This window comes from Aedes aegypti, chromosome 3 (genome assembly GCF_002204515.2).
Source record: "Aedes aegypti strain LVP_AGWG chromosome 3, AaegL5.0 Primary Assembly, whole genome shotgun sequence".
Taxonomy (NCBI): Eukaryota; Metazoa; Arthropoda; class Insecta; order Diptera; family Culicidae; genus Aedes; species Aedes aegypti.
In genome coordinates, this window is record NC_035109.1 from 395,588,983 (window position 1) to 395,615,443 (window position 26,461).

Sequence of the window (26,461 nt, forward strand, 5' to 3'; positions counted from 1 at the left end):
GGGAAAAATACACTTTATTTTCTGATATATGGAAACGTCAAATAAAGGGTACCTTATTTTTATCAAATAAAGGGTATTTTATGCCCATTTATATATTCCGTCTTTTTACCCTTTAATGGGTGAAAAAATTCTTGCAATTTTGTATATTAGATTTACGAAACAGCGTTTGTTGTTATTTAGTTTGTTAATATTATAACAGTAATAAGCATTTAAAAATGCGGATTCATAGAAGGTAGGTTTCTTTTCTTTTCGCTTCATCTATATAAACAAACCATAAAATATTTTATAGAATGACTTTGCTGCTCAATACATCCCGTTGCATGTCCCACTGTATAAAACTACTAGGAGCAGCTGCCCCATTAAGCTTGTTGACGAATGGATTATTCTCTTGGATCAAAATTGTTATTGTAAATCTTTTATTGAATAAATTTTTCTTGTATTTATAGGTCTTAGAGCTGATGATTTTGTATTCGAAAATGAATATTAAAATTAATTAAAATTTAAAATTCGAAAAAAAGAGTAAATTTTACTCTGTTTCGCAAAAACGATATTTTAGATAATGGGTAAAATTCACTCGTTGATTTGACGTACAAGCCGTCTACTCTTTAATGAGTAAAGGCCCTTTACTCTTTTTATGAGTTAAACTAGTTTCTCTCAAAGAGGGTACTTTTTTACCCTTTAAAGAGTACTTTGGTCTTACAGTGCAGAGAGAAAATAGGGAACGAAAAATCAACAGGCACACATCGAGATACGGAGATATTGATATGTAGAGCGAGAAATTGTACGAAAAATGAAGGGATCTAAGAAATCATCGACATAACGAGAGAGATCGAGATATAGAACATCGAGATGTGGAGAGTCGACTGTAGAAATTACGCTAAAAGCTTCCTAGTAATATGTTTAGTAGATTTCTTGCGATCCTCAAGCATTTTTTGCCATTTTGCACGGCGAATCAACTCCAAAATACATGGAATATTTCACAACTAGCTTTTTACTTGTAAGATTTTTATGGATATATATCTTATGGCGAGGTTCATTTCTGATTCCGATTGAACCCTTTGCTTGATTCTAGAAGATGTTATTAAGATATTCGACTGGAGATTCTTGAACTTATATTTTTTTTTGACAAAAGCGATAGAGGTAGTACTGGGGCTTCAAATCTGCCCTAAGCTCCTGCCCTGCATTTGCTTTTATAGGCCTCTATAACAATCATCACACAGACGTTCCTAAGCAATGTTGCTCAAATGGTCACTGTGTATCCGGTTGCTTAAGCCACTCTAGGTCATACTAGGGCGGCCGTCGGTAGTTGGTAGATAGTGGTCAGAGTCTATGTTAGGGCCACAATAGGTCCTAACGTCGATAATGTCGGAGAAGTGCCGTCCGTCAATCAGAACGTGATCGATTTGTGATTCTGTCTGCTGTGGTGATCTCCAGATGTATCGGTATGGAAGGCTGTGCTGGAAGTAGGTGCTACGGATGGCCATATTCTTGGAGGCGGCGAAATCAATTAGTCGTAAGCCGTTTTCGTTCGTCAGCCGGTGGGCGCTGAACTTTCCAATAGTCGGTCTGAACTCCTCCTCCTGGCCAACCTGAGCGTTTAGATATTATAATTTTGACGTCGTGGCTAGGGCAGCTGTCATACTTCGCGTTCGAGCTACGCGTAAAAAGCGTCTTTATCATCAGTTAGGAGTGAGGGCTGTGAACGTTTGTTATGCTGAAGTTGAAGAACCGGCCTTTGAAATGTTAAATAATTCAATCGCTATTATTTAACATTTTTTTTCAATCATCCACCTCGAGATGGCTGCCTGAAAACGGCCATAGTGGAGAGACAAAAACATTCAAGCAGTGTGTGAACCGTTGGCAGCGCAACGCCTGATGTTATTGATGCTGCTGCTGCTTTGTGTTTTGGTTGACTGGCAGAATCGATGAACTGTGATGAATAGTGGTCACAGTTCCCAAGCCTGGTACATACACACCAAATTTTAAGTTTATTGGAGTTAAATTGCGAAAGTTATTCAAAAAAAATCGTACATATCCTTTTCTGACCCATTTTTACCCCCAACGACGGTAGCTTACGGTAATGTCCAGCATTTTTAGAAATCATACTGTTTTCGTAGATCTAAGATTACTCAGAATGTTCGAAGAATTAATTATTTTTTACGAAAATGTTACGTGGATGCATTTTTGTTGTGTCTTTAGCGTTAAATGATGTACATAAGAAGTTTTTTCAAGGTGATTCTTTCTAATTGATGTTAACGATATTAGGAATTTCAATAAATCACTTTTTTCCATACGATAATACATACCAAAGAGAATATACTATACAAATTATTCTTGAACTTCAGCTGTGTCCTGCAAAAACATATTAAAATATCAGGTCATTAAGCAGTTTGCTATTTAGCGAATGCTGTCACACAAACCTTTACTTCCTCAGTCACGGGTTTAGTCTCGGCCTCCTGCTTCGCCTCACTCTCAACCGCCTCGGCTTCGGTTTCCGCTTCCTTGTCTGGTTCCCGCTCGAACAGCAATACAAGTTCCACATGGGGTGTATGCGGAAACAAATCCACGGGAATAGCCTTCTTCAAGACGAATGGAGTTCCTCGCATCGCTTTTGAGCAGGGACGCATCAAGTCAACCCAATTCTTAACGGCACTGTTCGGCGAACAGGACACGTAAATCAACCGGTTCAAGCCCCGAGCATTGCGCAACTGAGTGATCGATCGCACGTCTGTAAAGATATCGTTGAATTATCCTATCTGAAGACACGGTTTGTCTGAAACCATACTTTACTAAAGTCTCTTTGAAGTCCTTTGATTGAAAATACACTTTTTATAGACTTGCATTAAAATACATGCCAAATATATCTTCAAATCACTATAAATTTCATTATCCTCCATGAAATATTTTCAAATTCACGGAGAGGATGCTTGGAAACCCCATGTTTTAAATGCTGGGTGCAAACGGAAAGCGAGTCATTTGGCATGGCCGTTTGGCATAACCAAGATTAGTTCGACAAATGACCGTCATGCCGAATGTCCTTTTCTCAGACCCGTGAAGAAGTGATGTTTTTCCGTTAATAACGGTTTGAGACACATTGTGAAGACTATTAATCTGCCCATAAAGGCATAACTGTCCCATATGGAATAAGTAGGCATTGAGAAAATAGCGCTCAAAGTTTGAAGTTTGCATTCTCATACAAATGTTTAAAATGTTCTAGTAAATTTTTTAAAGCCATATTCATTTAGCTCAACCCCATAGAATACTCTTTTTGCTAATATTAATCGGTAAAAAATATTAAGTCTAACATAATTCCAGTTTTGCAGTTGCTATTGGGGTTCAAAGTTCATATAGAGACTGTTATGCCTTTATTTTTTAATATGGGACTGCACTAACTTCATATTTTTCCACAACATTTTCAAACAAAGTGTAAACATTTTCACATGCGTAATGAAGTGTGTGTTAAAACATTAATGTTGCGATGAAAAAAGGTGTTGGTTCGTAAATCAATATGAGACAGTTATGCTTTTATGGGCAGTAATATCTATCCAACTTACGCAATCCTGCCCGCGGAGGATCCACAATCGCGACCAAATTCTCCCCTGCCTGGATGTTGGCATTTCGAATCAGCGACGTTATCAAGTCATCGGCGTTTCCAGCGTACAACTTGCAGTTGTCGATCTTATTCAATTCGGCATTGTACTTCGCGTCTTCAATGGCCTGTGGAATGAGTTCAACGCCCAGCACCTGCTTACAATGTTTGGCAAAGCACAGACCAATCGTTCCCGTTCCACAACAGATGTCCAAGACGCTCGTTTGCTGGGTAGCATCGGCCAAATCAATTGCACACTGATAAAGCACCTCGGCACTGGGAGTATTGATTTGGAAGAATGCAAGAGGACTGATGCGGAACTTTAAACCGTGGATAACGTCCACAATATGGGTCTCGCCGTGAAGATGTTCAACTGGGTTAACTGTCTGTCCAGATTCCCGTTTTCCTATCTTTTCCAGATAGATGGAACTGATTCCGATTTCTTTACCTTTGTCCGAGGTGAAATGTTCCACAATGGAGTCCTTGAATTGAGCAAGTTCTTCCTCAGTCAGCGATTGAGGATGAATTCCAATGACTACCATAACGTCTCCCGTACTGCTAGAAGTCCGAACGGTCAGTTGTCTGAAATGTCCCTGATACGTTTCCGGACTATAGATATCCAACTTGGAGTTACGAACAAACTCTTCATAGAACTTCACCGTATCCTTCATCTTGTCGGAAACGTTCTTCAAGTTCTGGGGCGATTCCACATCCAAAAACCCGTTCGAGTAGCTCCCAACTCTGAACCCTACGCGAATCTCTCCCTGATCATCCTTTCCGATAGAAAATTCGCACTTATTGCGATAGCCATCGGTCTGCGGTGATTTCCGAATCCTTTCCAGCTTACACGGTAATCCATCGTGCAGCTTTCTTTGCTCCTCGACGTAAGGCCTCAGAGCGGGACACGTTTTCCAGATTTCCTTGCCGAGCTTAATCAGCACATTCCGCATTTCCGATTGCTTCTGAACCAGTTGATCTTCATAGCTCAGGTAGGCCAAGGCCGTAACGGATTCTTCCAAAGTCTTGCGTTTCTTCACGGTGACGACTCCATCCGTTCCCGCGGCTTCGTTCCGTCGTTTGACCAAAGGATCCGGCGCTGGTTTCGCTTCAAAGGCCTGAAGTTTCTTGTTCTTCCAGATGTATCCGTTCAGGGTTTTTATGGCTGCCTGGCGACTATCTTCATCCCGGAAACAAACGAATAAGAATGGACATCCCGGTCGCATTATTTTGATCTTGTTTGTAGACAGCGATAGTTCCGAGTTCAAAAGTTTTTTAAGTTCCTGGAAAATGTATATGTATTTCTAAGGACCCTACTTCATGACCACCACACGCATACCTGGAACCACGAAATTTTAGGTTCATTATATCGTGGTTTCAGGTATGCGTGCACCACTATTCTACTCACGGCAATTCCATAATATTTAGGCAGATTCCGGACCTCAATCTTGAACTTTTCCGACGTAAAGCCGGTCGAATCCAGATAGGCATACTCGTCTTCTTTAGCGGGCTTCACCGGAGTCTGTTCTTTCGGTGAATCGTCCTCTGCCACTGCTTCTACTGCCACGTCTGGTTCTGCACTCACTTCTTCAGGCTTGGTTGTCGGTACCGAATCACTGGCAATAGGTTCAACTTCCATATTTCAAATAGATTTTTGGAAAATAAAGTTCACTGATTTTAGAATATGATCACTACCGGCTTGCACGAGAAGGACGATAACGACGCACGTGTGTTTGGTAAACAAAACCAGATTTGACAGCCAGAAGGAACGATACGGAAAATGAAATTAAACCCGGTAATGAAAATTAATCATTTCTCGCGCATCAATTCCAAAAGGCCAATCCCCAGATTGTAAGAATATAGAAAATTCGATGTGACTATTAATTATCACATTTTCAATTGGCTTGTTTAGGGCTATCCAGTATTTCACACCTTCTGATTCTACGTTAAAAAGTGAACTAGAATCCAAATTTTCAGATTTGTCCATGTCCTGGAACTATTTTTAAAACGCGTTTGATACCTATTAGTATGAGAATCACTTGTGAATAACCGCTCGGCAAATTTTACTTCGGGTCGAGCTGTCAATCTGTGGACTGAAATGTCATTGAGACTTCAGATTGACATCTTCTTTAATCATTTATAATATCAAAACAAAGATATTGAAGGGCAATAAATTTGTGTTATATTTAGTAAAGTATGTTCTTCCGATCAAACTACTAAAAACTGCAAATGTTTCATCGCTAAACAAGGGCTTGTTCATATATTTCATAACGCTAAAATTGGCCATTTTGGACACCCACCCACCTCCTCATGACGCTTTTTTGTATTGATACTCTACAGTTTTTGTATGATCCGTAACAACTTTTGGACACCCACCCACCCTCTAAAGCGTTATGAAATTTGTGAATCAGCCCCAACCTTGTTCCTATTTAACAGAATTCTAATCAATCAATGTGATTACACAGACGTAACAGCTAGAACTTATCAATTTAAAACATAGTCACGTGAACATTTACGCCGAATGCTAGGAATACTTCATTTGGCCAACCGTGGACTAGGTGGTGGTTGTGAGCAAACGTCAAATTTGAATAAAAGTGATGCGAGTGCCATGAGTGGGCCATCGGCCAACTACCAAATATTAGAATTGGGCGATATTCTGCTGTACGATGAAAACAATTAGAATGTTACGTCTGTTTGTGTGTGGTGATTACTTGCTTATTGAGCGACGATTTACTGTAATGACACGTGAATAATCCAATTTATTCTGAAAACTCCAAAAATGTTAGAAAAATTTTGAGTTTAATGGAGCAGGATCCGTCATCAATTAGGTTGTTTAAGGCTGATTCGCTGCTGACAAGTAATTTCTCGGCCTATCTTGATGCATAGGAAATTTCTGTAAGGAATCGTTGGCGATTAAAATGAAGCCACCTGAAGAACCAGTTGAGCAAGAGGATGTTCCAGCGAGCGCTCCAAAGTTGGTGACTCGGAAGACTCGTGCCAAGTTGCCGAAGCATTTCGGAGACTATGAGGTGGGTATTGCTACCCACGCGATGAAGGAACCGGTGAACTTTAACGAAGCAACGAAGTCTGAGCAAGCAAAATCCTGGCGAAGTGCGATGGACGAAGAGTACCAGTCGCACATGGTGAACGGCACTTGGGACCTAGTCGACTTGCCGCCCGGCAAGAAAGTAGTGGGTAGTCGCTGTGTTAATAAGGCGAAGCTGAATGAAGCGGGCGAAGTAGCGCGATTCAAGGCACGCATCGTAGCACAGGGCTATACGCAGAGATACGGTGTAAACTTTGATGAAGTCTTTGCCCCTGTCACTCGACACGCTACTCTACGGACACTTTTGGCGCTAGCCGGAAGAGATAAACTGCTTCTGCGGCACTTGGACGTAAAGACCGCCTATTTGTATGGCGACATCGATGAGGAGGTGTACATGCGTCAGCTACCCGGTTCACAGTGCGGGGCCAGGAGGAGAGAGTGTGCAGATGGCGTCGGAGCAGCTATGGGTTAAAGCAATCCGCTAGGTGCTAGAACCAGAAGTTGTTCGGAGTTTTGAAGAGTGTGGGGTTCATCACCAATTCAGCGGATCCGTGTTTGTTCACTATGGTAAAGAACGAAATCAGGATTTATCTCATCGTATACGTCGACGATCTTCTCGTCGCTTGCGAGAGTGAGGCTGAAATCAATCGTGTCTACGAGGCTTTGAGGAAGAACTTTCAGATAAGCTGGCTCGGAGGAGTGAAGCATTTCTTGGGTCTGGAACTACAGCGAGGCCCTGACGGAGTCTACAGCCTGGGTGTTAAGAGCTACATCGAGAAACTTGTTGTGAAAGCTGGACTGGGGAATGCGAAGGTAGCGAAAACGCCCATGGACCAGGGATTTCTCAAGAACACAGCTACAAGCGAAGTCATGGAAGACAGTACGAAGTACCGGAGCATCGTCGGAGCACTGATGTACGTTGCAGTGTGTGCAAGACCCGACATAGCTGCAAGTGTGTCGATTTTAGGGAGAAAAATTGCTGCGCCAACTGAGAATGACTGGACGGCTGCTAAGAGAGTGATCCGTTACCTTAAGGGCACCGTCGACTGGAGATTGAAGCTAGGAGGCGTCGAGATCAACGAGCTAGTTGCGTACTCGGACGCTGATTGGGCAGGAGACCCACAGACGCGTAAGTCCATGACAGGATTTGCAACGTTCTTTGCTGGAGGTGTCGTATCATGGGTCAGTCGTCGTCAGGACTGCGTAAGCCTTTCGTCCATGGAGGCGGAGTTCATTGCGTTGGGAGAAACTTGCCAGGAAGTTCTGTGGATGAGACGCTTGTTGGAAGATTTGGGGGAGAGCCAGTTGACCGCGACTGTTGTCCACGAGGACAACCAAGGTTATCTAGCATTTGCACAATCGGAGAAGATCAACAAGAGGTCGAAACATGTGGAGACTAAGCGTTTTTTCGTCAAGGATTTGTGTGAGCGAGGAACCGTAAAGCTGAAATATTGTCAAACCGACGAAATGAGAGCTGACGTGCTGACGAAGCTACTTGGGACTGTGAAACACCATCGGTTCTCGAAGTTACTTGGACTTGGACCTCCGAGGGCTGATCGTTGAGGAGGAGTGTTAGGAGTACAACGTGTCATCCCTCTACACCGGGCAGGGCATCTACCATACCAGAGCATAAACCACATTGTGTGGTATACCTTTCAGTATGTATACTTTGATTGTTGTTATTATCTAATAAAACGCCATTCGACAGTACCGCGTGCGTTCATATTTTGATCCGATTATTTTCCAAGAGTTTCCCGTCGATTTCCTTCCTACCGGTCGCGTAATCCACTGAATCCTGTTCCGCCAAACCCACAGTATTTATGAAGTAAAGCTTATGGGAGAGGGAGGAGGTTGATTTATTTCCAACTTTTCTAGATGATTTCTACTTTATTAAACAATCGATTTATATTACAAATGATACAAATGAAATTGAACCGTAAAACTGCGATCAATTTGGAAGGCAAAGTCAATCGCGTTGTCAGCGGAACGACGCTGTTACTATGATAACAAAATGAAGTTTTCAACCTTAGGGCTAAGTTGATGTGAATCACGAAAAAGGCATTTGATGCCATTCAATGCACATTTGATGTGCATCAAACAAGTGATCAACCCCTTGGTCACTGTACTTCTTTCAGCCAAGCTACACAGAAAAAAGCAACCATCATTTTATGCGAAAAAAGGAATTCAACCAAAATTGTAAGGTATAAAACCAATAAAAAACAATACAGTGTTCTGTTACAATATATTAAATTGTTTTTGTATTGTATTTTCAAACAAGAATAATGTTGCTTCCACATTCAATTACAATACGCTGTATTGCACATATATGGTTTATTCCATTCACTGAATGGTACGTTTTTATCCAGGCAGCTGTCACTTTGATGAGAATATGCTTTGCTGAAAGATCAACCAATTTGATTTTGCTGGATCAATTGCTAAATTTACAGCACAAAAAAGGTCAGCCAAAAATTGCGGCAAATAGGAAAAACTGTTTTAAAAACTGGCAACACTGAAAGCTGTGTTTTGTTGGTGTATGTTTTCAGCAGCGGGGATAACAATTGGAACATCTCAGAAAGTGAAATTGTTGACAGCGCTGACCTGCAGTACCTAAACCATTATAGTATGTTTAATTTAGCTATTCCGTAATAATATTTTTATTGTATAATTCTAACAAAATGTTTCAAATACAAAATCCAAAACAAAATTTGATTTCTTTTTTCAAACATTTCTAATTTATGAATTGAATCATGAAGTTTGATCCAGCTTAGGTAATTTACCGGAACCGAATCACTCTACCTCGATAAAGCGACTCCGCTATCCCGTGACGTTTTCGTGCGTCGTTCGTGGCCAATCGCAACAGCACACGAGCTCGAGGTTGAGAGTTTGCCACGTTCGACTTTTCCTGTCGCCGTCATCAACTCTCCACGAGCCGAACCCATCATCTATCAGTCAGTAGTGGTCTGAGCGTTGATGTAAGTAGTCGTGTTTTTCTCGCAGTGCGATTTTTCTGTCTGGAAATCTTGGTCTGGAACTTGGTGAAGTGTGTTCTTTTCCCGGATGTGAAATTGCTTCCTAGGCACAGTGTCCAAGACGAAAAATATAAAAGCCAAGATCCGACTTCCGGCCGATTGCAGTCGACGGAAAAACGCGCACCGGTTACGACCTACCAGTGAATTAGAAAATCTTTCTTTTCTCTCTCTTCCCCCCGGTTCCTACAATTCGGATTTCGGAACAGACCAAGGAAGGAACAAAGGCAACGGGTAGGCTAAGGAAACATATAGTCCGGATTACAATATGCGAGTTCTAAAGTCGTTAAGTTTGGTGCTTTTGGTCGCCGGATTGGCTCTGGTGGCCTCGGATGCCGAAGTGAAGGAAGAGGATGGCGTCCTGGTGCTGACCAAGGATAACTTCCAGTCGGTGGTCGAAGGCAACGAATTCGTCCTGGTTGAGTTCTGTGAGTACATCTTTTTCTCTTCTGTATTGACTATCGATTCGCTTCTCCATCTTGGAAATCGTGCGGCTGGAATCTATTCCGGGTCGGATTTTTCTTTTTCTGTGGTCTGGACTTTGAAGAGTTGCCACGATTCGGAACGAATAAGAAATGATGTGTGACTCGGCTTGGCCTGCTAGATCTAGGTGAAACATTTATTATTCATCGGCCTGCTTTGAGTGAATGTGTTTCCCAGCCTACTATTCAACAAAGCTATCGATAGAGACATATCGATATAAGAACAGTTAAACGGTTTGAATGTAGAGAGAATCAAGTGGAAGTGAGTTATACTGAGGTATCAAGTGCAATGTGGTTTAATTTGGCGGTGCATAAAACGCCAACACATCACCCCGGTTTGCCAAATCACAATACGTTGGCCCATTTGTCTGTCTTATCTGGTATAATTAGGTTTCTTTGCTGTTCAGCACTCCTTAGTTTGTTCCAGACATGAAATTGTAGCTTATTTTGAATCACGATAATCTCGCTGTATACGTGGAAGTTTTTTTTGTCGTGCTTGCATTGCAGCATACCTATACACGTAGTCGCGTCGGTTCCTATGTGGATGGCCTGTGGGACCGTACAGTGACGGACAAATCTTTAGGATTTGTGCCATTTTTTCTTGTACCTTAATGATAACACATGTCGAGTGCATTTTCGAACCTACACACCAAATCTTTATTGCTGTAAACCAGCAAAGTTTTGCTGACTTTTTTTGTGCTGTAAATTCAGCAATCCATCCAGCAAAACCAATTTTTGCTGATCATCCAGCAAAAAGCATTCCAGTGAACGTGACAGCTATTATGCTGAACATCCAGCAAATTGCATTTCATTTTGTGCATGTCCAGTAGTTGCTTGTTTACAAATGTCTTAGCTTGCTTTTCGGATCCTTTTTCGAAAAAAAAAAATAGATGATGTTCAAGATATTTACAATGACAAGTTTGAGAAATATTAAAATATAACTTTTTTAAAATTGTTGGAGTTGGGATGAACAATCTTGCAGTTTATGCTCTGCTTTGAAGAAAGAGACAGAGCCATATTATCTTGTGCCATTTCGGTTCCGTCGGGGTCCTGGAATGCATCAAAAGTTTATGATGTTATAAATAAGAAGTTCTTCAATCTTTACTTACGAAATATAGCTTAGTGAGATTTCCATCCGCAACTCTAAAAAGTTCAAAAACTTTTGGATTTTTCACTTATCAAAACCAGCAAGATTTGAGTACGAACTTTATTTGTTTGAAGATTATTGTATGACAGATTGAAATGTTTGCTGGTTTTCAGCAAAAAACATGATTGGTGATGTGAGTTTAGTATTCAATTTAACTGATTTACGGCAAATTTTCAAAGCTGTCAAACTATTTACTGAATTCCAGCAAAAAATCAAGTGTTGACAAGTATTCAGCAAGTTATATAGCTGAATTCCAGCAAACATTTTCAAAAATGCTGGATATCAGTAAAACAAGGTGTTGCTGAAATTGTTTCAGCAATGCATATTGCTGAAACCTGGATGGAAAATTTGGTGTGTAGATTCTACAATATTTCATTTAAGGTTTCTCACCAACAAATACTACTGCAGCTATTTCGTCCATTTCTACACAAGTTTTTTAAGAGATTCTATTCTATGTATTTTAGGGCATGCCTCCAGAAAGTTTTGTAGGATTTTATCCAGCGATTCAATTGATTGTTTTTATAAATAATTATCTTAGAGATCGGCTATAAATGACAAAGCATTTTAAGGTTAGGGGGAGTCTATGATTTTGAGACGAACCATGTGTTAGGTATGAGAAAACAGGCTACGATGGGGGAGGGGGGTGTAAAAATTTCGACAAAAAATGCTACGTCATTTATAGACGGTCCCTTAGCAATTCATCTTGAAAAACCTATAAAACTTCTTCTGAAGATAGGGAACTTTTCAAAGATGTTCGTAAGAGTTCAACAGGAATTTCTACAGAAGTTTTATCAGAGATTACTATAGGAATTGTTGTAGCGATACTTTTCGGATTTTTTAGGGATTTCTCCAATAATGTCCTAAAAAAGCCCTCGATGATTCTACGGAGCCAATTACTGAATAAATTCGTTCAAAATTTATTAAAGCATTTCTGCTGGACTAAATATTTCACTGGAATGAATTTTGGATGTTTCCTCGAACAAAATCTTGATTTAAATCTTGGTAAAATTGAACAACGAGATAATCTTTAGAAAACCGTAAAATAATAAATAAAAGCATTCTTTGAACCAGCCTCGGGCTAAATTTCCCCATAATAAAGAGCCAGATTTTCTTTGTTCTTAAGGCCAAAGTTCTTCTCAATTTCAAATTCAACAGATCTAGAATGGAAGGCATCCAAATGTCTGCAGTTTATTGCCGAGTTTCTTAGAGAAAATTGTGAATTGGATGAATTTAATGAAATATTTTTGCAGTTCTGGACAATGCTTGGCCAAACTCAAAGCGTATTTTGACTGACTTCTTTTTCTTTTTCTTCTTGACATAACGTCCTCACTGGGACAAAGCTTACTTCTCAGCTTACTGTCCCATGAGCACTTCCACAATTTTGAACTGAGAGCTTTCTTTGCCAAAGTTGCCATTTTTCGCATTCGTATCTCGTGTGGCAGGTACGATGATACTCTATGCCCAGGGAAGTCAAGAAAATTTTAATTACGAAAAGATCCTGGACCGACCGGGAATCAAACCCAGACACCTTCAGCATGGCTTTGCTTTGTAGCCACGGACTCTAACCACTCGGCTAAGGGACGTCCCCATGCATTTTGAGTAACCTGCTGGCAAACAAATGTAAAATATGTTTGACAGAAAGCCAGAAAGGATCTCCTACCTGAATTCTGTAGGAATCACTACAAAACTGCTCCTCACAAGTACTAGAAACTGTTTGGATTTCCATCAAAATATTATTTAAGAAATTTGCCAGAAACTCTTCCAAGAATTACATCCTAAAAATGATTTGAAATTTAGCTTGAAACTCTTACAGTTATTCTGTTAGAACACTGTTTTTCAACCTTGCTAACCAAACATGGTATCCAATTTACTATGTTTAGGTCTACTTATTCTCGTCATAACATTTTATACCTATCTAAATCAGTGACTTGATTTCCAATTAGAATCCAAGCTCCAAAGTTTTGTCCGTCACTGTACTATACCCAGAGGCTTTCTCGGGCGATTAGAAGCACGCTCCCATACAGGCACATGCGGCTCTCCTCGTTTATAGATTAATCGCAATGTGTAGTTCTCAACCTCCTTCCTCTCCAACAAGATATGCAATCATAATCAGGGAGGAGTTGGCGTTCATTAAAATTAACACTATCTCAGCCGCAAGTTGTTGTTAAGTAGTAATAACAAGAATACGACGAATAGTACATTACATTGTGTGAAGCGGTATCGCTATACTTTCCGCTGATTGCTTCTTTTTTTGCTTCATTCTCCGATGTCTGGATAGATGAAAGCCGATGTGCGTTGTGTTGGTGCGCGAACACGCACCAACACACCGCGATGGCTTGCTGGTTGAGCTCATGGCAGGGGCTCCCAACCCCACAGGCTTCAAATTAATTAATGCGTTTTTTTCCCAAAAATCAAATTTTTAATTCGATTTATAAATCACAGGTTTAAATTGTATATATTTAATTATTGGTATGCTGCCCATAAACGCATAATTGTCCCATGTGAATAGGAAACCAAGCAAACATGAAACTGACATGTGTTTATGGGTAGTATGTCCTTTGAGCAAATCCCAGTATGGTCCTGGATCTTTTCGTTGATGAATTTCTAGACTTCCCTGAGTATAAAGTATCACCATGCCTAAGCCATTACTCATTCGTTTAAACTATAAAATTGTCGATATCCAATGCTTAAATATGTTGTTGTAAAGTTCTATATTTAAGCCTTGAGCTTGAGTAACAATCATTTGCTTCGAAGGCATGATCTGTACATACTATTTTAGAAGGCTTTAGTAGTGGCCCTGAACTTAAACCTGCTGTTGTTATGGTTCTTCTGCTGTGAAACATTCCAGAGCGTCATTGTCAGACATACAACAATTCTACTAAAAGACCTGCAGTGGTAGGGCCCTGAGCTCTACAAATTACGAAAGCTCTGGTAATCTTTTCAATAGCCCTGAACAAATTCTCAGATTAAGCTTAAGGTTTTCAAGATCATAGATCTAGAGAACCTATTGTCTATTGTGTATTGTCCACGAGGTATAAAAAACGAACTGTGGAATAATAATTAGTGTCATAGAAACTAATGTAGTTTATACTGCCAATAGAAGAAATTCTTAAATTATCATTTCAATTTTCATAATGATGTTTTATGAAATAAGCAAGACATCACATTGGCATAATTCAGATAAGTTCATAAGGTGAATCAATAAAATACTTACCGATTTCTTGTGGCAAATAAACATAAGGGAAAATAATGGATATTCATAGTATTTTTGCCTGAGTGCATGTTCTATGTAAACCTTATGGATCGCGGGACAAATATGCGTAGAACGGCAGTACGTGTTAGTGACTGAAATCAGCTCGGAGCACTGTTTGATTCTCTAAAACTAGTGCTCTTAAAAATTTGATGTTTGGCTTCGTTTCATAATCATAAGACGTCACTCACCTAGTCATAAGACAAGATAATGGGTTGAAACAGGTGAAGATATGAACAGTACTGCGTTTGCTCTGAGCGCCATACGTTTGATCATCATTCCTGGTAACAAGAGACTGAATGCATTTAACAAGTTCAGCTGTGGACCAAAAGGTTCAGAGCTCTCTCAAAATGAAGAAAGCGTTGATTCCATGTTCAATTGAAGCAATTAATAGCAATTGAACTATGTTTATTCTCACTATTTGGATACCAGTATAGAATATCTCCTCAATAACTCGAAATTGAAGCGACCATCGAGTTAGAGAATTGTTGTATGTCAATTATTATAAATATTATTAAACTTAATCAAAATTTCTATGAGTTAGATTGTTAATTCAATAACAGTGTGAAGAACTTTATGCTGTCTTCTATGGAAATAAATAATACATTCGATTGCAGATGATTCGAAAATTCGATCAGTAGCAGTAGCTTTAGCGATACTACTGATACAAGATCATTGTGTGAGGGTTGCTCCGTTACTTGAGACAGATATTCTAGGCTAATCTCTGGCTCTTATACAAGATTGACGCATCTCCCAACAGTCGCCAGCTGCCCTGGCTATTTGGTAATAGAAATCTGCGTATTGGATACCACGAAAGTGGGGTGTGGTTAATTGGAAGGTATAGAATACGTTTGATCAATGGTCAGGCTTCAGAAGCATTACCGAAAATAAAAATTACTAGCAGGCATTCGAATTGAAAACTGCGGAACGTTATTGGACCGATTTTTGGTAAAGCGCTTTGCAGAATCCATAAAGAGTTTTGTCGGGTTTCGGTAATTTTTTTGACAAATTTCGTGTTAGATTTAATTGAGTCTCGTTGAAATCTAAATCATATTTCTAGAGCGATATTTAACTTATGTTTGCAAGCTTTTTGTTGTTCCCCTAGAATTCTTCGGGAATTATTGATGAAATGCTTGTAAAAATCTCAGTGAGATTCTTGACGATATTTCTTGCGATGTCTGGACTAGTCAGATCTAACATTTTGTGTTAGTTATCTATATGAAGTTCAACATTTTTAAAAGTATCTTCAATCTTCAACAATCGCCGATATTTGGGAACCTCTGGTCTCATATAGACACCACTGTCCCTAATTTAGTGGTAGTGTTGCATAAAAGTCTGCGTATTTCGCTCTGTTGTCTCTGCTTTTTCAGTGTTACCAGGCCAATCCATTCCAATCGGGTGAAAAAAGGGAATGTGCCATTCCGAAGCACCATCTCAATCTCGCGGAGAAAGGAGTGAATGTGCTCATCATCATCCTCAACAGAGACACAGAAACCGTTTTGCGAGTGCCATGGTGGCAGCGACTACGACAACGACGACGATTACGAAGATGACGAGTCACAAACAATCTCCTATTAGAGATGGCGACGAACTGTTTCTTACACTAAGCGGCAAGCTGTTCGCCAGTGCCAGCGCCAACCAGCCAGCGGGTTGTTTGGAAAAGACGACCAAATTCAACCGGTTTGCGAGAGATCCGCTATGTCTGCTGCTATGTAACACGTTCTACGTGGTCCAATGGCTGTGCGACGCGTTGGCGAACTACTAAAGAAATGGCATTAGTCATGAAGTGGAAGTGGGCTTGCGGCTCGAATGTAGAGAAAACATCACGTCGTCTAAACAAGAAAGTAGAGCATGGTTTTTTGGGGGAAAACGGTTTTCGGTGGGTTAGGCCGTGATTGTTTTATGAGTATTATTTTTTGTGAAAGGTTTTACGACCTTTCAATTCAACGCAATTCAATGCGTTTCAATTATTGAACCCTGCAGAGTCCACGAGTTCTTTCAGATATCCTTGTAGGAGTTCATGAGGAATGTCCACAGAAGGTTCATCGGAGATTGCTTTAGTAATGCCACATTTTTTTTTCACGGAGAAAGTTCTTACTTCAATAACTTATGGTAAATTACTTTGACAATTCCCAGGAGGCTTCTTTGAAACTTTCTAGATAAAAATTCATCGTAGAAAAATTCCGTAGTAAAGGGGGATCGTGATTGAAATTTAAAAGAAATCCTGAACGATAGTTTTTCGAGGAAATTCTACGACTCCCTCAAAGAGAGTCTGGAGAAATTTCTAGAGAGAATTTCTCAGGAACTCCGTAACCACTAAATGAACTCATAAAGACATCTTCGTAGTTATACGTGAAAGACAGTTTAAACAAATATCTACAGTTTTAAAAGTATCCTTTAAGGATTATCTGGTGAGATTACTTAAGGAATCCTCACGAAAACTTGTCTCATCTAGTTCCTGTTTGGTTTCTTTTGTTTTCTGGGTTTCTGTTTGGTCTCTAACTTTATAGTTTTGCATTTCTCGCATACCTTATGGTCTCGCTCTAAAAGCCATTGGTAACCGAGTGTGTAGCTTGTTGTTTCTAAGCAAACGAATGGATTTACACTCAGTTACCTATGGCTTTTAGGGCGAGAGTTATGCGAGATTTAAACTTATCATTAATCTTACCTCAGCAAGTTTCAACTTGCCCCGGTGGTGTACCTGATCAATACTGATTAAGCTTCCACTTAGCATTTAACAACAGTATTGTATATTGTATCGTATTTCGAATCAGTTGAATGTTAAGGAATAGGCGTAGAATTCTTGTTAGAGTCAAACATACAACGATTGACGTGGAGTTTCCACTTTAAAATATCTTCTACATGTTCCACGTAACATCCTTGAACACTCCACGAAACACTTTCCCTTATCAGTGACCTGTAAAATTTTTCGAACGAATAAACATTTCATTCCGACCCCACGAGTAACTCTTATCAGTCCCAATCGCGGTCCACTATCAAGATTAGGCAGAAATAATGCTGATGTTACATACTACATTTTGATAACGCACCGTGCCAACAGGGCGCAGCATGTATGCCAATCTATGTCCACGTCTACAGTGTGACAACCGACCGGACCTTCCAGAGAACACGAACCTTTAATACGTTATCAATCAAAACCCGTGTCGACTGGACACCTATCTTCGTTGCGGCAACAAGCCGATCGTAGATGTTACGAAATCGCAACGCAGCCGACCGCCGCCGGTATTTTACCGGTATTCCATTTCTTCTTTTCCCCCGGTTGGTGATCGTTTGCTGAATGCACAAATACGCGCGATCGAATATTGGCAGTTGATCACATTTTCGGTTTCTTTAGCCGGCCGCAGGCGTAACGAAACGCAGCAATAAGCCAACGCCATGCCAAACCCAGCAGCGCCATCTCTCACCAATACATGGGGGAGTCATGCGCGATGATGATCGCCGGCAAGCCAATTTACATTAGCGGTCATTCACCCCATGAAGAGAGAGGCATACTCGACTGCGCGCACCTGATTTTTTACATTAGAACAGGGCTGTCCAACATTCGGTCCGTGACCTTACTATTTTGTGCGGTTGACTGTTCTACCATACTTCTTGCGTATGATTCATATTCGATCCCAATTAAGATTCTCTCAAAATTATGTGCAGAATCCTGAAAATACTTTCAGAGGCATTATTCTATGCCGATTTTTTTTTCGGAAATCCACGATCTTCAAAGGAAACTCTTTTATTGACTTATTCTTGTTTGATTTTATAAAAATCGATTTCTCGATGCCCTACAAAAATTTGACCCGCTATCAAATACTGTTTCTGAGATTGGCCCGCAGTTCAAAAAGCTTGGGCAGGCATTACATTACATTAGCACATTCCAAAGAATGGAACGTTCGATGACGCTGCTTCGATTCGGTCAGCTGACTTCTAGGAAAAACTGTATCCCCACTCATTTTACAAACCTAAAGATCTACCAATTCTTTCAGATTTGCTCCGAGCTTTCACCAAGAATCGAAACCATCCACCCAGAGCGAATTTACAGTTATCGTACTCCCCATTCAAGACGAGTGTGATTATCACTGTGTATGCTTTCCTTCATCTTTCTCTGCTCATCGGCAGAAAAACCTGTTTCCTCTTACACATTAATGTTCTCTCTGTACTGTATGAATGTAACCACTACAGCAGCACGTAGTTCTCTGGACTCCACATACAGCGCTCCAACCGCAAGTCGGCCCCCAACAATCTTCCAACGTGGAACGGGGGAAAGACCTATACCTAGCAGTTCGCCTCATAATGATGTAATTCAATCGAATCGAAAAACCATGTTGCCCGTCCATCTCTTCCTGTCATCGCACATCGCTTCGTTCTCGTAGTTCCGCCTTTCAGACAGCGAGAAAGAAGACAAGTAGCAGCAACAAGTAAAGTCCGAACCGATCTCGCCGATCACTTTTGCCCCAGGCGCAAGACCACATGATGGGTATGATAGTTGCTATGCGATGGATACTGCTGCTGCACTTTGTTCACTAGCTCCTACATCTGGAAAATAGTTTAGCATAGCTTTCTCGCAGCACGACCGCTATGCGGTACCTACTGGGTGCGTCCAATAGATGTCTGAAAAATAAAATTGGTCGAAATGTCGTTTGAAAATGTGTTGAACGCTCATTGGTTCAGACTGTAATTAGACCAAGGTAGTTTGTTGAAAATTACTCGTGTTTCACACGATTTTAAGACATGTGAACTGTAGTAAATGTTTGAACAAGGTGTAATAGCGTGAGAAAAGATGAAAATATTAACAACCTTCATCATTAAATAACTACGCAAACATATTACGATGGTACCATAGTGAAAGTTGTGTAACATGTTAAAAGATTTCATGTGACCTTTTTTGTTCAAAATTCGTGACATTTAACGGCACACCTAATTTGCATTAATTTGAATGGCTTTTTATACAACTTTTGTGTTGAACCATCAATCCGATGCAAGGCAATTTTACACTATTAGGCGGTACATTTTTCATTGATATACCTCTATCCTGCTCCTTAATAGCGTTACGTTCCTACTGGGACAGTCTACTGCCTGGATGGATCCAACTCCCAAAAACGGTTACGTAGGCTTAGCTTAAATATTCTATGACAAATTTGCAATTTTGCATTCGAATGTCGTGTGGTACTTACAATGATAATTTATGTCCTGGGAATTTAATGAATTAGCTTAATCCAGGGAAGTTATTCATATTACGAAAAATCCTGGACATTGAAATAATTTCATGCGTTTCATTTCAAACAAATAGAAGAGAAAAGTCAAACAAACAATTAAGAGAAAAGGTATGCACTTCCTAGTTAAATTTGAGGAATAGGTACTCCCGTGATTCTTGACGTTTTTTAATAGGATTCTGTTATCGAAAACATCCAACTATCATATACGATATATGTACATCAGTGGATTTCTGCTAAGAGTCTGTATGTATACGCTAGCCGTAGCAGCATCCTGATGCAGTGAATATTATGGTCCGTAGGAACGATTACTTTCACAGAGAACTTCCTCTGCCATTCATTGGCAAATATTCGGAGTGAATTTTTATAATAAACTTTATGGATTTATGGCGATATCCCAAAAAGATCTTTTCGTGGTTTCTTCCATACCTATTTATTTAAATTTTTTTGATAAAAGTTTCAGTTGATTTCACGATATAAAAGATCTTTTTTCCTATGTTTTTAGTGTATTCCTTGACATATGTCTGAAGAAATCTGTAGTGAATTGTGGAATACAATTCAAATCTGTTGAAATCGCAAAGAATCTAAATCATGATGAACCAAATTTAGATTTCTTAACTATGTCACTCCCAACAATAGTGTAAATATTTCAAGCATTATTCAAATTCTAATTACCAACATACATACACAAAATAACCTCAATTATAAATACAGAAAATTTGAACCCGGTCACATCACTAGCTGTAATGAACCTTGCTATATTATCCAACTCTTCGACATCTATGAGGGCTTCAATGAAACGCTGATTTTGCTGGCCATTAACCTTCCTCTTTCTCGTATTAAGGAAGGAGTAGACGTGACCCTATCCATTATTAAAAGTACTCTAACATGATTTGTTTCACCATTTACATATGTAATTTTTATCAAGTCGAAACAGAAGTTCTTGCGAGAAGATTAATGTTCATGCTATGCTATGCTATGTTATGATTTTTACACAAGCTTGGGAGAGTTTCAGACTCAATCCTGGTTAGAAAATTAAAGGGATATCTTACCGGATAATGTGCAGGTTTCTCACATAATTAAAAGTATGATTACCGATGAATTTAAAACATAATTCTTATAAAGACAACATTTCCACAGAATCATGAGCAAGGGGTTTCAAACATTTGACAGATCTGTTACAAAATCTGTCATGTTTGTCACACAGTTCCTTGGCAGACAACATCTATGGCATGAAAGATACACACTCTACTCTGTTTGGTGCCGATCACTGTGTGTCACCACGTATTACATTTGCTGACACTCTGTCATCTGATCAAGAAACATAAGCGAATATATTTCATTTTAAGAGTTAATGCTCTTGAACGCTCTTTCGTCACGCACTATACGAGAGAGTGAATATGAAGATTCATAGAGTACTCGGATTGCGATGTTCCATATGTTACAATAAATGAATTGATAAATAAGACAATTACACATGCTAACATATTTCAAAGCACAATTACATTTGTAGCGTTCCCTCTATTCCTTATGTGTAGAACGCTACACCTTGAACTCAACGGGATGACGAGGTTTCGTTTTAAATGTTTGGGTCCTCGAGTCTTTCCCATAATTTTTTGTGTTTTGTTAAGCGAACTACTTTTAGTTGATAGTGACACAATTTATATCTTCATAACTGAATTTTTATTCAGGATTCCAACTCCTACAGCGCACCTTATAGTGAATCAATTCCTTTGAAACTAACAGCTTGATGTCTGGGTTGGCACAAATTGATCAAGTCCCAAAATTGCTTTCTTCTGTTTTATTCGAATACGTCACAAACCATGTGCTTTCTTGATGCATGTTATGTTCATACCTTTGTAAGATTCCAGTCAATTGGTTTAGGAATTTTTACACATTATTTAGTGATTTAACGCAAACAAACAAACATTCAACAATTAACATTACTTGTAACAACAATAATTGTAACACACGAACTGTTACACACTCTGTATATGGTTCGAACAAGCCGGACCCAATCAAAATCGGACAGCATTTATACAAAATAGAATTTAAAAATACATCTTGGGAAAGATTCGGATGGAATCCTAGGCAATATTCTCACAGTATCATTGTGGAGGATTGTTCAACATCCGGAACGCAATTCTCGCAGTTAGTGTGGGTTCGGTTTTCGCTCCTGTCGGTGGGAACTTTTTGTCAAATGAAAGCTTCATCACTATCTTGAAGCATAGTTTGTGTTGTTCGTTGCCAATCGTTAAGTTTTTGTAACTTTTGGCTGAAGACTGTATAAAATGTATTATTAAACAAAATTAAACCGGAATCCATAGAAATATTCACAAGAAGGACTAGGTGCGATTCTGATTGAAACCTGAACGATCTCTGACATGATTCTAATTAGAATAACGTAACTTGCGCACAAAGCTAGAAGAGAGTTGACCAATTCTACCGAATTGCTTGAGTAGAGAGCATACTTAGCTTGAAAGATTATGTTTTCTGAAGAAGGCCAAATTTTTTTCTAGGGAAGAGCTTAGAGTACCTTGAAATTATTCGCACACGGTCCAATGTTGCCATAAGAATCCTTGGTCAGCTTCTAATGTAATCTTAACTTTTGCTATTTGGAGGATTATTAGAAAGTAGGTATAAAATACATTAATTGAATTTCTTCACTTAACTTTGGAAAAGAAAAAGAAACAATCATTAGTATAGGACGAGTAAATTCCGTCAAATTCTAATATTTCGCTTATCTTGAATCGACACAGAAGAAGTCGCGGACGGAATAATAATAATAATATATTTACTAGTGATGTCTAAGTATTTCCATTTTCTTTTCATAAAATGAAGTAAAGCGATAAATTTTAATTAGTTCTTCTTCTTGGTATTACGTCCTTACTGGGACAGAGCCTGCTTCTCAGCGTAGTATTCTTAGGAGCACTTCCACAGTTGTTAACTGAGAGGTTTCTTTGCCAAAATTGCCATTTTCGCATTCGTATCTCGTGTGGCAGGTACGATGATACTCTATGCCCAGGGAAGTCAAGGCAATTTCCATTACGAAAAGATCCTGGACCGACCGGGATTCGAACTCAGACACCTTCAGCATGGCTTTGCTTTCTAGCCGCGGACTCTAACCACTCGGCTAAGGAAGGCCCCGTTTCAATTAGTTATTCCAACATAATACCGAACAAAATTGTCTTAGAATCCTGAAATGAGTCTTCAACAATCTTAAACAGAAAGCAGCCATTAACTTTTTTCAACTTTTCCGAACGAAAATGTTTTCAAAGACCGATCTTAGTTAATTCGATCTCACAAAAATGTAGATTGTTTTGTGCACTAAAATGAAGTTGGTTCTTCGTAAATCGCAGCTTAAAAGGTTAGGCAGATCGGATCTACGGTAAATATTCCAGGAAAATACAGAGAATCAGATATTTAGCAATAACCATTCCAAGCTGGGAACTTCAGGACTTCAGCAATACTCAATTGTCAAATTGATGTGATATCACTGGTTACTGTCTAAAACATGAACACTATTTCAAGAGTGATTGTCGCGTTTCAGGATGAACGTAGTGACACGTTGATCGGCATTTTTTATATAAATACCGCGATATGTACACCAAATTGAATTGATCACATGTTTGTTTGAGAAGCCCCCCAAAAAAGGGCATTTTATGCTGCTGACCGCCCGCTGTCAAAACATGTCGAAAAAATCATGTTAAATGTTCGTCAAACCTTGTTTGTTTTATTCTGCAAACCGCATTGTATGCGGCGATTTTTTGCTGCTTTGAGCAGCATCCCTTTTTGCATGCCTACAACAATGATGCAATGAATACTTTCGATATGCTGTGGCCGTACGCTGTTAACAGTCTGTGAGAAGAAGTGTGTTCGGAGAATCAACAGGGAAAATTGTGTAATTTGATATTTTGCATTAACGCCCCTTGTATGTACGTCACTCGAGCTTGAAAGGGGTTTCTTACGATTCTGCTCCGATGCCTTTTGTAGCTTTGAAAGTCCCGCTGATGTATAGAGCTACCCATTATTACCGGCCCGCTTTTCCCCCGATACGTCATTGGGGCCCGTCTTGTAATGCTGGTGGCACACTCTTCAAACGAAGGACAACAATAGTTTTCCCCACTCAAAACCATTCATTAGTTATGCATGAATCAGACGTTTTCATTTCCTTTACATAAATAGACATCCAATTTTAACTCCAATTTGACTCTTTTGCCTCGCAACAGATGCTCCATGGTGCGGACACTGCAAAGCCCTCGCCCCTGAATACGCCAAGGCCGCCAAGGCTCTGGCTGAGAAGAACTCCAACATCAAGCTCGGCAAGGTCGATGCCACCGAAGAGCAGGAACTCTCCGAAAAGCATGGAGTCCGTGGCTACCCGACGCTGAAATTCTTCCGCAATGGAACTCCCATTGAGTACACTGGCGGTCGCGAAAAGGACACCATCATTTCCTGGTTGGAGAAGAAGACTGGCCCAGCTGCCAAGGAACTGGAAACCGTTGCCGAAGCCGAAGAATTTCTGAAGGAACACAATGTCGCCGTTGTCGGTTTCTTCAAGGACCGCGAATCGGCTGAATGCAAGGCTTTCCTGGCTACTGCCAATGCCGTCGATGACTATCCATTCGCCGTGACCTCCAGCGAAGATGTGTACGCCAAATACGAAGCCAAGTGCGGATCCATTGTTCTGTTCAAGCACTTCGATGATGGAAAGGCTGTCTTCGATGGCGAATACACCGAGGAAGCTCTGAAGAAGTTCGTTACCGCTCAGGCTCTGCCACTGATTGTTGACTTCAGCCACGAAACCGCCCAGAAGATCTTCGGAGGAGAAATCAAGAACCATCTGCTGTTCTTCATCTCGAAGGAAGCTGGACACATGGAGAAGTACATTGAAGCCGCCAAGGAAGTCGCCAAGAAGTACCGCGAGAAGATCCTGTTCGTCACCATTGATGCCGACCAAGAAGATCACCAACGTATCCTGGAATTCTTCGGAATGAAGAAGGATGAGGTCCCATCGATGCGCATCATCCATCTGGAAGAAGATATGGCCAAGTACAAGCCAGAAACCAATGATTTGGCTGCTGATAAGGTTGAGCTGTTCGTTTCCAAGTTCTTCGAAGGCAAGATTAAGCAGCACCTGCTGTCCCAGGAAGTCCCTGAAGACTGGGACAAGAACCCCGTCAAAGTTCTGGTCGCCGACAAGTTCGACGAAGTCGCCATGGACTCAACCAAGGATGTGCTGGTCGAATTCTACGCCCCATGGTGCGGACACTGCAAACAGCTGGTGCCAATCTACGATAAACTGGGAGAGAAATTCGCCGATCACGAGTCTATCGTGATTGCCAAGATGGATGCTACTGCCAACGAGCTGGAGCACACCAAGATCAACTCGTTCCCAACGATCTACCTGTACCGAAAGGGAGACAACCAGAAGGTCGAATACCGAGGAGAGCGCACTCTGGAAGGATTCGTCAACTTCCTGGAAGGAAAGTCCGAGGTAAGTGTAAGCTAGCGAAACAATCAAAATCAAAGATTAACATCCTATTTCTATTCTTCCCAGGAACCCGAGGTCGAGGAAACCGAAGAGGACCAGAAGCCAGAGAAGGATGAGCTGTAAATTGCCTTTGAGCAGAGGAGTGTTAATAGTAAGAGCTAAGAGCCAAACCACATGAGACAAAACAACCCCAACGTCATCGGAATTCCATCGTGTGGTTAACGGAACACGTCAGACACTTACCGAAACAAGTACATACACACAAATATACACTCACACACCTGTAACAAAATTCCATATAGCTCAGACAGAACAAAACAGAGAATGTAAAATTCCACCATCCAGCAGGCATTATCGACAGGTAGACAGACAGTGTTGTAAAATAGTCACGATAGGGTCCCCGTTTTCCCCTTTTCAGATAGGCGAAAGAAAGAAAAGTAGGAAGTTTATCTTTTCAAGAGACTGTTTTTATTTAATAGTTTTGTGCGCTGTCAGGGGGAGTCTGAATTGTGAGAAAATAATATATAATATGAATTGAGATCGACAAAAAAGGCGCAAATTGTGTGAAAAAGCGATAGAAGTTGAAGTTAAGGTAACAGAATGCATTTTTCAAATGTTATATTAACATTAAACAAAATAAAAATTATGAAAGGAACACTAAACGAATGTAGTATCAATTTTTTTCCGCTGTTTAACTAACAGACCTCTTCCATGTTGTGGCAAAAGCTTGATTGACAAAACCTGGGCTGAATAACCGAAGCATTTAGTCTGCTCTGCTAAATGGGTTGCCAGCTCCAGTAAACTAGCAATCTTCTGCGCGGGTTTCAGCACAAACTAGCGATGCTTTATTCCATAGGAACCATCATAATTCAAATGTAACAAAGAACGCAGAGCAGAAATTAATCTGACATCTACTCAACTTGTTAGGAAATTGGCAAATTCATTTTCGCGGTAAAATCTAACTGTCTTGGAAACAATCGGTTGAATGAAATGATAATAAAGTGATAGGAAAATTGATATCCGTTTTGGTTGGTATGTTATTTGTTTCGAAATTTTCGTTGGCATGTTCATGGTAGGTACTTGAATGTTCTTTTCGTCATATCCCTAAAACTTCACGGGGCAGAGCTTGCTTCTAAGATCATTGTTCCAAGTGGCTTCACTGTCTGTGATTTGCTTTGCTTGGCTCAGGGCTGGAAAGCGTCAATGTA

General features: G+C 40.1%; 2 protein-coding genes and 1 long non-coding RNA gene across 3 annotated transcripts; 1 reads left to right on the plus strand and 2 right to left on the minus strand.

The window, feature by feature from the left end:
• Positions 1 to 2,261: 2,261 nt before the first annotated feature.
• On the minus strand, positions 2,262 to 5,321 carry LOC5565421 (tRNA (uracil-5-)-methyltransferase homolog A). The gene is made up of 4 exons (XM_001649726.2): positions 4,995 to 5,321; positions 3,555 to 4,869; positions 2,421 to 2,728; positions 2,262 to 2,352 (listed from the first exon to the last, which is right to left on the minus strand). Exons 1-4 carry the CDS (start codon positions 5,223 to 5,225, stop codon positions 2,329 to 2,331), a joined length of 1,878 nt encoding a protein of 625 aa, XP_001649776.1. The 5' UTR covers positions 5,226 to 5,321; the 3' UTR covers positions 2,262 to 2,328.
• Positions 5,322 to 9,455: 4,134 nt separating this feature from the next.
• LOC5565441 (protein disulfide-isomerase) lies at positions 9,456 to 26,270 on the plus strand. The gene is made up of 4 exons (XM_011494814.2): positions 9,456 to 9,604; positions 9,868 to 10,086; positions 23,989 to 25,256; positions 25,320 to 26,270. The coding sequence occupies exons 2-4, from the start codon at positions 9,927 to 9,929 to the stop codon at positions 25,374 to 25,376; spliced, it is 1,485 nt and encodes a 494-aa protein (XP_011493116.1). The 5' UTR covers positions 9,456 to 9,604; positions 9,868 to 9,926; the 3' UTR covers positions 25,377 to 26,270.
• LOC110679608 lies at positions 9,894 to 12,634 on the minus strand. Its single transcript, XR_002502636.1, has 2 exons — positions 10,324 to 12,634; positions 9,894 to 10,264 (listed from the first exon to the last, which is right to left on the minus strand). It is a non-coding gene; the product is annotated as an uncharacterized LOC110679608 (long non-coding RNA).
• Positions 26,271 to 26,461: the final 191 nt, after the last annotated feature.